At 50.4% G+C, this 14,178-nt stretch overlaps 1 protein-coding gene across 3 annotated transcripts in view; it reads left to right on the plus strand.

Annotated features, from left to right (window-relative positions):
* Window positions 1-3,666: 3,666 nt before the first annotated feature.
* KIAA1614 (KIAA1614 ortholog) overlaps window positions 3,667-14,178 on the plus strand; it is a 43,637-nt gene continuing 33,125 nt past the window's right edge. Inside the window, exons 1-2 of one of the 3 annotated variants that reach the window (XM_075131508.1) lie at window positions 11,095-11,183; window positions 12,157-12,333. Coding sequence is in view for 1 of the 3 variants with exons in the window: in XM_048861778.2 (XP_048717735.2) it covers window positions 11,015-11,183 (169 nt within the window). In the remaining 2 variants the exon portion in view is untranslated. Of the gene's footprint in view, window positions 3,778-10,362; window positions 11,184-12,156; window positions 12,334-14,178 lie in introns of those variants that run through there. The other 2 variants (XM_075131509.1, XM_048861778.2) reach the window with 2 other exon arrangements.

The following is a 14,178-nucleotide window of genomic DNA, read 5'->3' on the forward strand; positions in this document are numbered from 1 at the left end:
TTTGAATCCATATTTATATCTTCTTCTCACAGAAGACAAGCTGACTGTCTCTCTACCCATGTGGGTTTTTCCTTTAATGACAGCAAGTGAGGAAGGTACTTTTGACCTCCAGCCACACACATAGTGGCCACCTGCTGTGAAATTAGCATTTTCTTTGTTAGCATTTCACAAGATTTCTTTGAAGGGTAATTTAGTTGCAAGGGTATTTGCCATGTAAATGTTTGCTATTACATTATGACAGGAATCATAGAATATAAGGGTTGGAAGGGACCCCAGAAGGTCATCTAGTCCAACCCCCTGCTCGAAGCAGGACCAATTCCCAGTTAAATCATCCCAGCCAGGGCTTTGTCAAGCCTGACCTTAAAAACCTCTAAGGAAGGAGATTCTACCACCTCCCTAGGTAACGCATTCCAGTGTTTCACCACCCTCTTAGTGAAAAAGTTTTTCCTAATATCCAATCTAAACCTCCCCCACTGCAGCTTGAGACCATTACTCCTCGTTCTGTCATCTGCTACCATTGAGAACAGTCTAGAGCCATCCTCTTTGGAACCCCCTTTCAGGTAGTTGAAAGCAGCTATCAAATCCCCCCTCATTCTTCTCTTCTGCAGGCTAAACAATCCCAGCTCCCTCAGCCTCTCCTCATAACTCATGTGTTCCAGACCCCTAATCATTTTTGTTGCCCTTCGCTGGACTTTCTCCAATTTATCCACATCCTTCTTGAAGTGTGGGGCCCAAAACTGGACACAGTACTCCACATGAGGCCTCACCAATGTCGAATAGAGGGGAACGATCATGTCCCTCGATCTGCTCGCTATGCCCCTACTTATACATCCCAAAATGCCATTGGCCTTCTTGGCAACAAGAGCACACTGCTGACTCATATCCAGCTTCTCGTCCACTGTCACCCCTAGGTCCTTTTCCGCAGAACTGCTGCCTAGCCATTCGGTCCCTAGTCTGTAGCTGTGCATTGGGTTCTTCCGTCCTAAGTGCAGGACCCTGCACTTATCCTTATTGAACCTCATCAGATTTCTTTTGGCCCAATCCTCCAATTTGCCTAGGTCCTTCTGTATCCTATCCCTCCCCTCCAGCGTATCTACCACTCCTCCCAGTTTAGTATCATCCGCAAATTTGCTGAGAGTGCAATCCACACCATCCTCCAGATCATTTATGAAGATATTGAACAAAACCGGCCCCAGGACCGACCCTTGGGGCACTCCACTTGATACCGGCTGCCAACTAGACATGGAGCCATTGATAACTACCCGTTGAGCCCGACAATCTAGCCAGCTTTCTACCCACCTTATAGTGCATTCTTCCAGCCCATACTTCCTTAACTTGCTGACAAGAATACTGTGGGAGACCATGTCAAAAGCTTTGCTAAAGTCAAGAAACAATACATCCACTGCTTTCCCTTCATCCACAGAACCAGTAATCTCATCATAAAAGGCAATTAGATTAGTCAGAATAGTTAGAATAGATAAGTGAAAACAATATAAGTAAACTTCCATTAGTTTTATGAAGTTTAAACATCCAAAACACTTATATATTTACAGTCGCTTTGATCTAATACACAATTGAATTAACCTGAATACACACTAGCATGACCTGGTCAGCCTGGTCACCTCCTTCCCTCCAAAATGTAACCCCTCCCTATACTGCATTGCAAGTTCAGCCTGCCCTCTTGCTTAAATCCTTTCTGACTTTCTTGCTGTTTGGTCAGCTCTGTGTTATCAGAGGGGCAGAGAAATCCTATTCTCTCATGTACTCATGCACCAGAATGAGTTATTAAATGTTGCCGAATCATAGATCCTAAGGGTGGAAGGGACTATTGTGATCCTCTGGTCTGATCTCCTGCATCTCACAGGCCAGAGAACTTCCCCAGAACAATTCCTGTCTGAATGAGGAACAAAGGTAACGTGATGAGGGTGAAGCATCAGAAGGAGACGCCAGGAGGGTGATGTGCAGATTGCAGAGTCCTGGTGGCCAGGCAAGGAGGATTTTGAGGATGTGACAGAAGAGCTACACTGATGTTCACTCCTGTTCAGATCACTCTGCAAAATCCCTTTCTCCTTTTTGTAGCTATTGGGAATTGACCTCAGGGCGCCCAAAGCGGTGTTTTGACTGGCCAACTCCATATGTGACATACAGCTTTCTGCGGGTCCTGCGGTCATGCATTCTGGTGAAGCTCCACTCCCAGCACTTGGGTGAAGGTGGCACTTGTGCAGCTTGGCCGCTGTAGCAGCTGATTGACATTTGGGGTCTTTGGTGCTAGAATCCATGTTCTCATCCAACGTGACCATTTCTCAGGGCTCCTTCCGAAAAGGGAATGACTCCTCTGCAGGAACCAACACAGGCCCAGGGTGTCAGAGAGAACGTTAACCAGGCAGGCAGCGAGCGACTGCGCAGGAAAACTGTTTCAGGTCCTGACCCACTGACACCAACTGCTGGCCGGGGCAGAAGGGAGTTCAGCCTCCATCACAACTGAACTTTGCCAACATGGTGCTTTTCCACATTTCCCACGGAAACGAACCCTGCGCAGGTTCGACAGCAAGAACGGTGTCCTCAGCAGCAAGGGAAGCAGGAGGAGCTGTAAAAGAAGCATAGATCAGTTACATGTGAGGCTCTGCTCTTTGCCTCTGGATAGCCAGCCCCACACTTAAGTTCCTGAGCCTCTGGCCCCTCGCTAATCTAGGACACTCCTGAAACCCGGGTCTTTTTCTCCAGTCCCACCCACTTGTTATAGCATAGAAGCAACAGCACAGAATGGATACCCGTGTTTTAATCAATGTTGTCCAACTGTGCTCACCACAGCTTTGGATGAACCAGCGGTTAAGATGCCAGCAACCTTATAGCTGTTGCTGTTGGTCGCGATGGTGAGCAATGCTAAGGAGAAACGGCTCCTACACAATGCATTACTGTCCAGTCAATGCTGACTGAGACTCCATCATGGGGAGTTTACTTGGAGCGCAGTAATAATCCCCATTGGCCCCTATCAGTGTATTCTCAGTCCAGAAGAGAGCAACTCCAGACTCTACTGAGGAATCTAACCTTGGTCTTTTCTCCAGCGTGATGAGACTGGCAAATCAGGGCGAGCCGTGGAAATGGAAATGTTCCACGTCTGCGAGGCATGAGAGCTGGGAGCTGGCCCCTTCGCTGGCTCGCAGGGGCTGCTCAGAAGGAGCTGATGGTTAGAGCCGTTTTAAGGAGATAAAACTGATTTCTGCAACTCGCGCTGACAGCTGCAGCTGTGTATGGGGCAGGGGGGGATTAAAACAATTCTGTAATCCTGGTCATTTCCTTTCGATCGGGATTATGAAACCAATCATGAATATCAAAAGCTGCAGTTTAAACCAGCAGCCTGAGAGCAGCTGCCCTGCATAGCTGCAGCAGGAAAGGAGTGAGGCAGAACCAGGGCTGGCTTCCATTTTACTCAGAGAGGCCTGCCAGCCCCCCCCCCCCCCCCCCCGCTCCGCTCTTCCCATTCATCCCCGAGCACAGTCAGTAAGGTGGTAACTGGTTTGGACTGGGATGGCTGCCTAAGAGCATTCAGGTAAGAATCATACTTACTTAAAGCACGTTGACACTGTGAAACCTATTGGGGCTGCCCCAGGCCTGCTGGAGCTGTTCCCGTTCTCTTTTGCCTCTATTCTTAGGAGCCAAGTGCCACATGTTATAAAGGGGAGACTGATGAACTAAGGTACTTCAAGCCCAAGTGCCCCACTGGTGTGATGTGCAATGGGAAGAGAGTGTGACACGCCACTGCGACTGCCTGAAAAGGTAACACACGGCTGGGCTTGTGGGGGTGGGGTGTGTGTCTAGGGTACATATGTCCTGCATGGATATAAGTGCCAGCTTTACCCCTCTGCTCTTGTTCTCAGCCGCAGTCTCTCTAGTGCCACTGATCCCAGGCACTGCACCAGACTCCTGCTCTCCAGGAAAACAGCCATCTGTCTTCAGTCTGCTTCTGTAAGGCAGGGATATGCAGCCTGGTGAGAGTGAGCTGGCCAGGCATTTCCTGACCTGGGGCCTTTAGGGGTGGGAGGAGCTTCAGTTAAACCTTGGTGTGAGTCAGCCAGGCACATCTGGATGTTGGGGTCTCTTAATAAGAAAGGGGAAGATGAATTTCAGCGCCCCATTGATAGGTCTCTTTCTGTGCTGTAACTGTTAACCACTGTTTTTTGGCTGTTTAATGTGATTGTCCTGACTGGGTTACCTTGGTCTTGCAAATTCCCTTTCCAGAAATAGGGAGCAGTTAACTTTTTGGGTGCTTGTTGCAAATTACCTTTGGTGTTCTGTAGTCCATGACGGCAGTTCTGCCCCTGTGTGTCCTGCGTCCAGGCTTCCCAGAGAAACAAATTTCACTCCCTTAGTGGGAACCGCACTTTAGGAGCTGCACTTGAGGAGTGATGAAAGTAAATCAAAAGCTGTTTTACTAGGGGGTCACTCTTATTTCCCTGAAGAAATCAAGGCAGGATTTGGGTCTATCAACCCAAGTGTGAATTCTTCCTGATAGGCAGATGATCCACAGCTCTGAACACAAATACCAGGAAGCAAGACCTTGTGAAGGAAAACAGCTGTCGCTCTGTATGTGCATGTCTTGTGCGCCAGCATGGCTTGGAGCTCCTGTGTTCCCAACACCACAGTAGGCTGCATTCTGGGATCTGGGTATGCAAGAATGGGGAAGATGATCCTAGAAAACAGCTTCCATCCTGTCAGCGTCAATAATTCCAGTTCTCTCTCCCCCTCAGTAAATCCTTTAAATGAAAGCGCAGAACAAGGCTGATTCTTCATTGAACTCCATTCAGTTCTAGCACTGGCTGCTGCTGCCTCTGCTGAGAGATGGACATGCTGGCCTCATTCTGTCGTGGCCAGCTGGTATGCTTGGAGAAGGGCCCAGTAACTTTTCCTCTTGCACAATTTGCAGATGCGGCCTTAGCTTGGGAAGCCCAGTGTGCAAAACTAAAGGCTGTTCCCTGCAGAGCAGTGCAGAGGACATGGATGGAAGGACGGTCTTTCCTCCCCCATCTCTTTGCTCACTGGCACATCAGTACCCTACAGAAAACAGAGAGAGTGCAAAATCAGACACCCAGTTTCTGAACCCAAACTCCCCTTGCTTTGGCTTAGTTGGGTATTGCCAACTCGTATGATATTTGGTATTTCCCTTAAAGCTGCAGCTCCTGGAGTCCAATGACCACATGACAATCTCAGCTTTCATAATTTTTAATACAAGTAAGTTTCTAGCCCTCATGATTGCAGAGAAAAACTTGAAAACATGACCCGCAAAGGCTCAGAACAAACCCCAGATTTATTATTTCTTGGAATCTTTGGATCTGGGGAAGCCTGACTCCTGATGCTTGAACTTTCAGAGCTGGCAATACTGCTATCCCACCTTCTATGTATAGCACTCTTGCTATAAACCACCTGGGGATATTTGCATTCCATGTGACCAAAGTGTGAGCTGGGCTAAGGTTCCCTGAGGCTTTGCTAACAATATAACCTAGCTCTAGGGCAGGCTGGCTGCATCATTTCCCACCTCCTCCCACATATTGCCAATAACCAGAGTAACACTAGCCCTCTCAAGTGGGAAGAGGCCAATACACCTGTGACTAGTCAGTTGACCCCCAATTAGGCTTGAGAGAGGGCACCTGAGTGCTAGAGGGAAGGAGACCGGGACAGGTGAGTCAGTCTCTCAGAATGTAAGAGTCGGACACAGGAAGGGCAGGTGAGAGCTGCTGCTGGAGGAGGGGGGAGAGAGAGGAAGGGCAGGAGTTGCTTGGGAGAGAGCTATGGGAGACTTGGGGAAGAGAGGTGAATTTGAATGGGAGCTGGAACAGGGCTGCTGGTAAGAATTGACCAAAGCTTAGGAACCCCTTCTGAGCAGAAGGCTCAGGGAAGTGGCCCTAGCTAGGCCAGGGAAAGCTGCGCCTGGAAGCAAGAGAGCGTGGTTGTGGGAGGGTGGGTTTCCCTGAGCGGGGGTAGGACTCACAAGTAGGGAGGCCTGGAGGAGTGGAAGGCTGCAGGAGGGAGTCATCGGGGTGAAGACCTGAGTGAAGGGCGGTGGGAAGATGGCTCGCTCTCAGGCATGGAGGTCTGGAGAGCAGGGCCCTGGATCAGGGGTAAAAGGAACTGGGAACAAAGTGCTGGTATTGACTGTTGGGTGGGTGAGCAGGAGGTGAGGTCCCTGGAGAGGGGGATGGAAGAACTGCTGTATCTTAAAAAGAAAAGGAGGACTTGTGGCACATTAGAGACTAACCAATTTATTTGAGCATAAGCTTTCGTGAGCTACAGCATCCGATGAAGTGAGCTGTAGCTCACGAAAGCTTATGCTCAAATAAATTGGTTAGTCTCTGAGGTTCCACAAGTACTCCTTTTCTTTTTGCAAATACAGACTAACACGGCTGTTAATCTGAAACCTGCTGTATCTTAGATGTTTACTGTGGGAACTGGAGGATTGTTTAATATTACAAGGTTTGGGGGGAATTACTGCACTGGTGTATGTGAATAAATTGTGCCTGGAGGTGGACTTTGTATCGGACACTGAGAAACTGCATGTTACTTTCATGAGTAGAAGAAAGGGGAAACAGGCTGGGTGCCCTTGTGCTGGGGCCTGATACTGGAAGGAGCTCGGAGGTGAAGGGCCATCATGACGCCATTCTTGCTTTGTTAGCTTTTCACACCTGGAGGAACAGAACGTGCCTTGCTCTTTGCTTTGACTTGATTGGGTCACTTTTATACTGGTCTCCAGTCCTGCTGAACAGCTTCCGGAAGTGTAATTGCACGGAGACTTTGTGGTTTAGTCAGTAGGCAGCATGTCCTTTTACTGACACTAGCATTCCAGTGGGGAGAGGGGGCAGAGGGAATAAAAAGCCAGCTGGGGAGTTAGCAGGACAATGTCGGAACGTCTACACAGCAAGGTCTACACAGCAACGTCTAAACACCCACAGTGGCAAGTCCCAGTGGGGCTCGGGCTGGAGGAATCTCCTTGTGGGGACTGGGGAGGGTCTCAGAGCCTGGGCTCCAGCCTGAGCCTTGTCTATGCTGCTATTTTTAGTCCGGCAGCCCGTGCCCTATGATCCCAAGTCAGCTGACCCAGTGCCACAGGTCTTGCATTGCTATGTAGAGATACCCTATGATGTAGACATGGCATTTTCCCCGCTGCCAAAATGGCACCCAAGGGAGAAGACTGCTCCTTCTATTCAATAGGAGTCAGCGACTGTGCAAGATGGAACGATAGCCAGGGTTATGCACACGCTCCCGCTAGTGGTCAGGCACTTTGATGGGTGATTTCTTGGACCTGCAGGTGGTGGTGATAGAAACCAGGTCACTGGGGCTAAAGAAAAGGAGGGGTATGACTGTGAATGAGGTGCCCATGCAGTGTGGGCAGGTGTTTTGTTTGTGAAGAGAGAAGGAAGTTGTAGATCTGAGTTAAAAAGGGAGCTGTGGCATACATACTGCAATGCCTTTGTTTTCCATGTACTGCATCTTTAAATCTGCAAGGATACTGTTCTCTGCATTGTCAGCTGGCCACTTGGGAGGCTATGTGGCTGCAGCCTGTTGCGGAGAGGAGCTAGATACTATGCTCGCTCTCTCTCTCTCACTCATGGAGTCTCTCTGCTTTTGGTTGTGCTTGTTGATCTTCTTAATCTGAAATAAGTTGGCCAGAGAGACGGGAAATGATCCTGAAGGCATCTCTCTTGTGGGAAGAGCTGTGCTGCTCCTGTGCAGGCCGGGCACCTCCCCAGCAGGGAATGACACCAGCTGCAATTGTACATGAAACACGTCTGAAGTTTGAGCTGCTCCCATACATGATCTGGCCCTGGGTGGCTCATCCCTGAGGCACAGCAGGAGGTTGCTATAGTGTCATGGATCCACAGGCTTTGCCTGCCAGACCCTAACAGCTCCTATTCTTCCTTCAGGGTAGGCCACATGCCCTCACTGCCTCCAGGACTGAGCCTCTGGGCTTCAGCACTCCTGCCTCACACCTGAGCTCGGCCCAGTGAGGCCAACAGAGACAGACTCCTGGTTGGAGGGTTGGCCACTCTTCAGAGACACAGGCACCTCAGTAGGTATTTGCAGTGACACCTGGCAGCCTTTCCAAACCATAGCAGGGTTTATTAGTCAGCTGGGACACAGCACTGGAATTCCTTAGGTCACATGGACCACTAAAGGGTAAAGCATAGTCCATCTGGCCAAGCCAGAGCAATCCACTAGCCAAGCTGCTGGGGTTGGGGACCATTCTGGGGTCTGTCTCTCTCCCTTTGTCTGACCCTGGTGAGAACCATGTCTCTCCAGGGGGCTAACTCTCCCCTTCCTTCCTGTCACTACTCAGTCCTCTGTTCTCGAGCTGGCCTCTGCTGAGAGGTGGGGGAGGGGGGAACTGCTTTCCTCTTGGCTGTTGATTGCTGGGTGTCAATGTCCTGGTCAATGGGGTTTCCGTTGTCCACTTGGATTTTTCCATTGGTGTGGTTTGGCCTTGGCCAGTCTTTTAATGAGCCACTCAGTCTGCCTCCAGAAACCTGGTGATAGGCACACACAGTGTCTCCTGTACCACTCCAAGAGCAGACTTAACTCTTTTACCCGCACTGGGGAGCAATGCAAAGTACAGAAGGACACTGAGGCACACATAGGCATCATAAAAATATTACAGAAAATTCCCACCTTGTCACATCTGGTATGATGGTCCCATGGACACGCGGTGCTGGCTTTTACAGTGCACAGCCCAAACCCACAGGCAAAATACAGCTAAGTAAGAAGCCTGATATGAAGTGGGAATCATTTCCTTGCTAAGGGTTACATTCTCCCAGACCTCGACAGCTTCCCAATTATCACAAGTGATTTTGCTGTCAGTATTTGACAGCAAGGAACCATAAAAGCACCCTCAGATTTGTGCCTGGATTTCAGGTCTTGTGTGTTGATGTCACTTAGGACAAAGGGCCGGTGGGGGTAATGCTGTGCATTGATTCCCTGGGTTTTGCTCCTCAAATCTTGATGTATGAAAGAATAATATGTTTATAATAATACTATTTATTTTCAGAAATAACCCCTAGAGGCCAAAATGGAGATCTGGACCCCACCTTGCTATGTCCTGTGCAGACTCATGCTAATGATAATTCATGCCCCGAAGACCTTAGTTTGTTGAGACCAGAAAGAGACAAGGTGGGGGAGAGGTGGTATTGTTATCTCCCCCCCCCTTTACAAGTAGAAGGCTGAGAGACCGAGAGATTAAGACCCAAATGCTTAATGATTTTTGATTGCCTCAGTTTCTGGGTGCCCAACTTGAGATGCCTGGAAAGGGGCCTGACTTTCAGAGGTGGGTGCTCTGGACCTGTCTCACTATCAGGCCCCTTTTAAGTTGTCTGAAGTTGGGGTACCCAAAATCACTAACCACTTCTGAAATTCTTGACCTAAGTGACTTGCCCAAGGTCACATGTGGAGTCTTTAGGCAGGAATTGAACCCAGCCCAGTGCCTTCTCTACAAGATTGGGCTTCCAATCCCATCCTAGCTTTCCAGGGCGTGTGAGTGAAATGCATGGACAGTGAATACACATCTAACATGCCCTAGCTGTGCACACAGCCAGGCCTGGGACTAGGAGGCTAGGGTGGAGCGAAGGTAGATGGTGAATTTCAGTCCAGTTCTCAGCAGAATGTGGCTCCTCCAGGTTTGCGTCTGGTCCATGGTTTGAAGAACGTCCAGGATTGACTGGCCCTGGGGGCTGAGTCCCCAGCCTAGGGATTGATAAAGCAACGTGCAGTCAGAGCTTGCCTCTCCCCCCACCCCTTTGAAAGGCCCACATAACTCCCCCTGCTTGCCAGAGAGGTCGTGTGGCCCTCCCAGGGCTGGTTTACCCGCCCGTGGGTCTCAGTTCTAACCAGCCGCCTCCAAAAATGGAGACTAAACAAGGGACATTCCTGACTAGCAGCCAAAGGCGGCCAAGCTTCCACCACCTCCCCTCCCCTCTTCTCCCCCTTCCTTCTTCCCGCCCTCCAGCCTCCCTCGCAACTTCCCTCCAAGTTGGGACTGAGCCGCTCCCCACAGGGTGTAGAATTCCACCCTCCCGCCTCTGCTAGCCGGGGCTGCGCAGCCAATGGGGTGGGTTCCCACCCCTCCCCTCTGGCCAAGCAAGTGGGTAGCCATGGCGACACCGTGGGCCCCTCCAAACATGTCTTACCTTTTATAGCCAGCGGTTCCTGTGGTTAGCATGTTGTTTGCTTGGGTGCCCTGGTATGCGCAGGGCCAGCTCCACAGGCTCTCTCAGCTTGCACAGCTGGGTCACTGGAGGGAGGGGAGAAGGGGGGCGGGGACACCCCAGCTGCGGAGGGGAGTCACCCAGGCAGTGAACTTGGGCGCTGCTGGCAAAGGTTTTGGTTTGGTTTTTGTTTTCCTGCCTCTCGGTTTCCAGCCCTTGCTCTAGCTGGATTGCTAGGAAAACTCCACCGCGTTTAAACCATGGGAGTCGTGGCAGAGAGAGGCCTAGCCAGGGTCGTGCTGTGAGCTTTGTGCTGAGCCAGTTGGTCCTGTGCTGATTCCCCTCCCCCTCTTTCCCCTCCAGCTGGGGTCCTGCTGTGATCCCATGTGCAGACTTGATCCTTCACCCCTGCTGGGGTCCTGCTGCGGTTCCCTGCACTGATTTCCCCTTCCCCCTTGGCTAGGGTCCTGCTGTGATCACTGTGCTGACTCCTCTCCCCAGCTGGGGTCCTGCTGTGATTCCCCCCCCAAAAGAGCACTCAAGCTGCCCCTCATATTTGGTGTATGTCTCTCCTGAGTGCAGTTCTGCTCCCTCCCTGCTGCCTGGTAGTTGTAACGGTGCAGCTATAAAAGGTTAACATCTGGGGGTGGGAGGGGTGCTCTCTTTCCTGCCTCCCTCCCATGATCGTCCCAGCAGTGCTGCATAGGAAAGAAAAATAAGTGAAGAGGGCCAGGGAGAGCGGACTAGCCTCTGCCCGGCCCTGCCTTGAGGAGTAGCTCCCGCCTTGCGGATGGGGCCTCCAGGATCCAGTCTCGGGGACATGGAGCATGGCCGGCACCACTGGCAGCTGGTTCACAGACACTTCTGTCCCATGGTGTAACCTGGAGCCTGGATGGAGGTTGGGGAGGAGATTCTCCCCACCACGGAGTTGTGGGGAGAGCTCCCGCGTCCCACACAGAAGCAGCAGACCATTTCCAGCTGACTCAGGAAGGCTTGGTGAGTATGAAAGTGGAGAACGGGGATTCCTCTGTAGTTATCCCACTCCCTCTGTCCGGCTAGGATGGTTGAATCTCAGGCCTCAAAGGAGGTTATACAGGGCTGGGAGTGGGTATTTTCAGTGGAGGATGCAGCTGGGGGTGACTGTGATGCATCTCTGTGGAGTCCAGGCTCAGCTGGTGTGGCACATTCGGAGACCCACGTATTATCTGAGCGCTCCACTATTACCCCCAGTGCCACAGGACAGGAAGAGTGGTCTTGGTTTAAGGCACTGAACTGGGACTCAGGAGATCTGGGTACAGTTCCCGGCTCTGCTATAGGCTGACTGTGACGGTAAGCAGATTACTGCATCTCTCTGCCTTAGTTCCCCCACTGAGAGATGCAGGTAAATAACACTCCCTTTCACCTTACCCTGTGTCTCGTCTAGTTAGACTGTCAGTTCTAGGGGCAGGGGCTGCCTCTCACTGCATTTGTACAGCACCTAGCACAGCAGGGCATGACTGCATTACAACTAATTGATTTGGGCATCTCAGCTGTGCGTACCCTGACCTCCCTTTGACACCTCCATGTGACTGGACCACACAATACTGTCACAAGTGAACACTTAGAGCTATACTCACTTAGGCAAGCTGTGATTTTAGGCTCTTGTCTCCTATGGCTTCTGCGTAAGATTCTTCCAGTCTGTTTTTTTAAGATACGTATTTCTGAATGAGTCATTGGGACTCCAAGGGCTTGTCTACATGGGGAAATTTTATATTATACCAATATAGTTGTACCAATATAACTCCCCCAGCCGCCATGTGAACATTTGGAAGAAGGCCTGTTTTTGGTTTAGTTTCTTGCTTGGGAAGAAGGTTAAGCTAAACCACAAAAAGCTCTTTTATACCAGTATAAGAGCATCTACATGTGGTGAGAGGGTAACTATATTGGTTTAAATTTACATCTTAGTTTATACCATTTTTTCCCCCTGTAGACAAACCCTAAGTAGTGAAACATCTGCTGCTGAACTTGGAGGTGAAAAAAAAGTTTCGGCTTCTTTTTTGTTCTTGGAAGATTCCCTGGCTAACATGTTGAAATGCGTCCATCCAGTTTTTTCCCATCCGGACATGTGTAACATCTTTAACCGCTTCACTGCTGCTTAATGTGCCAGGTAGGCTGATCAAAGCACGTGTGCAGTGTTGCCTGGATACTCAGTGTAGCACAGCGTTACATTCCAGGCGGGTGTTGGCACATCAGTGGAATACCACAGCAACACACAGGCAATGGACTTCAGGACCATCAGCCTGCAGTGACCTGGGTGGAGGGTGATTCCTTGGACTCCTGGGTTCTATTCCTGACTCTGCTACTGACTTGCTGTGTGACCTTGGGAAAGTCACTTCAGCCAAGGTTTTCAAAGGTGACTAATGATTTTGGGTGCCTCCATTTTTGTTTGCCCACCTTGAGACACCTTAAAGGAACCTGATTTTCCACGCTTTCTGAAAATCAGGATCTTCACAATGCTTCAGGTTGGACATCCCCATTACTAGTCAGTTTTGAAAGTCTGGGCCTTAGCTTCTCTGGCTTCATAGACCTCATCTGTCACATGGGGGTGAGAATACTCCCCTGCCTTTGAGGGAATGCCGTGAGGATGGGTTAAAGTTTGCGAAGGGCTTTGAGATCCTCAGATGGAAGGTGCTACAGAAGGGCCAAGTCGTTATCATTTTAAAATGGGGATGTAGGGCAACTCCCAAGTGTTCAGAGCCAGCTACTTGGGTTTAAGGAAGGCACTAAATATGCCTGTTCTTATGACTCTGTGTAGCAGGGAGGGCTGGGCTTGGCCATTGCTCCTCGACAGCATCCAATTGCTACATCCCAGCCAAGGCCATGTGGATAGCCATGTGGTAAGTGGAGATGGCAGCGGCTCTCTCTTCTGAACAGTTTGCTGTGAGGCTCAGGTCTGGAAACAGCTCTAGGGGATGTATAGTTCTTTTGATCCAGGTTTTCCCCTTCCCTCGTGTTTGAAGTCTCTTTCCCCGTGACCTCCTGGAGAGTCCAGGAGAATGTTTCATGTCACTTGCTGATCCACCCCCCCTCCCCGGCCCCCAAAGCCAGATGGTCTCCTGGATGGGAGAGAATTCTGCTCCAGCCCTCACCTTTGTGCCCACTCTTCTCATGTCTGTCTCAGCCTTAGGCGAATGCCTGAACCTGCTCACTCTTATCCTCAAACTTGACTTGTGGTGAGGGGAGGGGCCACAGAGAGAGTTTGTCCACTGTCCTAGTAGGAAACCTAGGAGAACATTGGGTGTCAGGATCCATCTAGCCTGGGGTGCATCTATGTATTTTTAAATACCAGTCCCCACAATGCAGCAATACAAAGGGTCGCACCTGGATTCACTTAAAAATAGTAATTTAAACTTATTTTGTAGCGGAGGGGCTCAGATCTCTACACTGGAGTCCAACTGACCTCGCCTGGGACCCTGACTTTCCCAGCCAGGAACTGCGCACGCTGTCCAGTTGTGATGCCGAGAACAAGGTCTTTGACTGTAGGGAATGACCATGCTGGTGCGGTTGGAATTAACATGCTCACCCAGCCTCTGCTCCAAACCCATGCAGAACTGACCCATGCTGCCTGGGAATATCTTCTCTTGCTCTTCTCCTGGCTCATTGCTTCCCTGCCCCTCTGCCCAGCTCCAGGGTTCTGGGAGAGGAGTTGCCAGAATGCCAAAAGCAAAGTTCTTTCCCTGGCAGCCAACCGAAAGCAGGATGTAGCTGAAATCTCGGAAGATTACCAGCCCAGCCTAGCGAACTCAGCATTAGAAACCAGTCTTCTGGAGGCTGATCCACACCTTTTGAAAAACACCAATGTTCCCTCTGATGCTATAGACAGATTTGGGAGTGGAGGAGCCCTTGCTATGTGCTGACACTAACAGTAGCATGAGGCTGGGTGAGCTGAGTTGGGGGTGGGTCTTAAACTTCCCCAAAAACTTCATTCAGGCTGCTCACTTTCCTAACTCGG

This window comes from Caretta caretta, chromosome 8 (assembly GCF_965140235.1).
Source record: "Caretta caretta isolate rCarCar2 chromosome 8, rCarCar1.hap1, whole genome shotgun sequence".
NCBI classification, from domain to species: Eukaryota; Metazoa; Chordata; order Testudines; family Cheloniidae; genus Caretta; species Caretta caretta.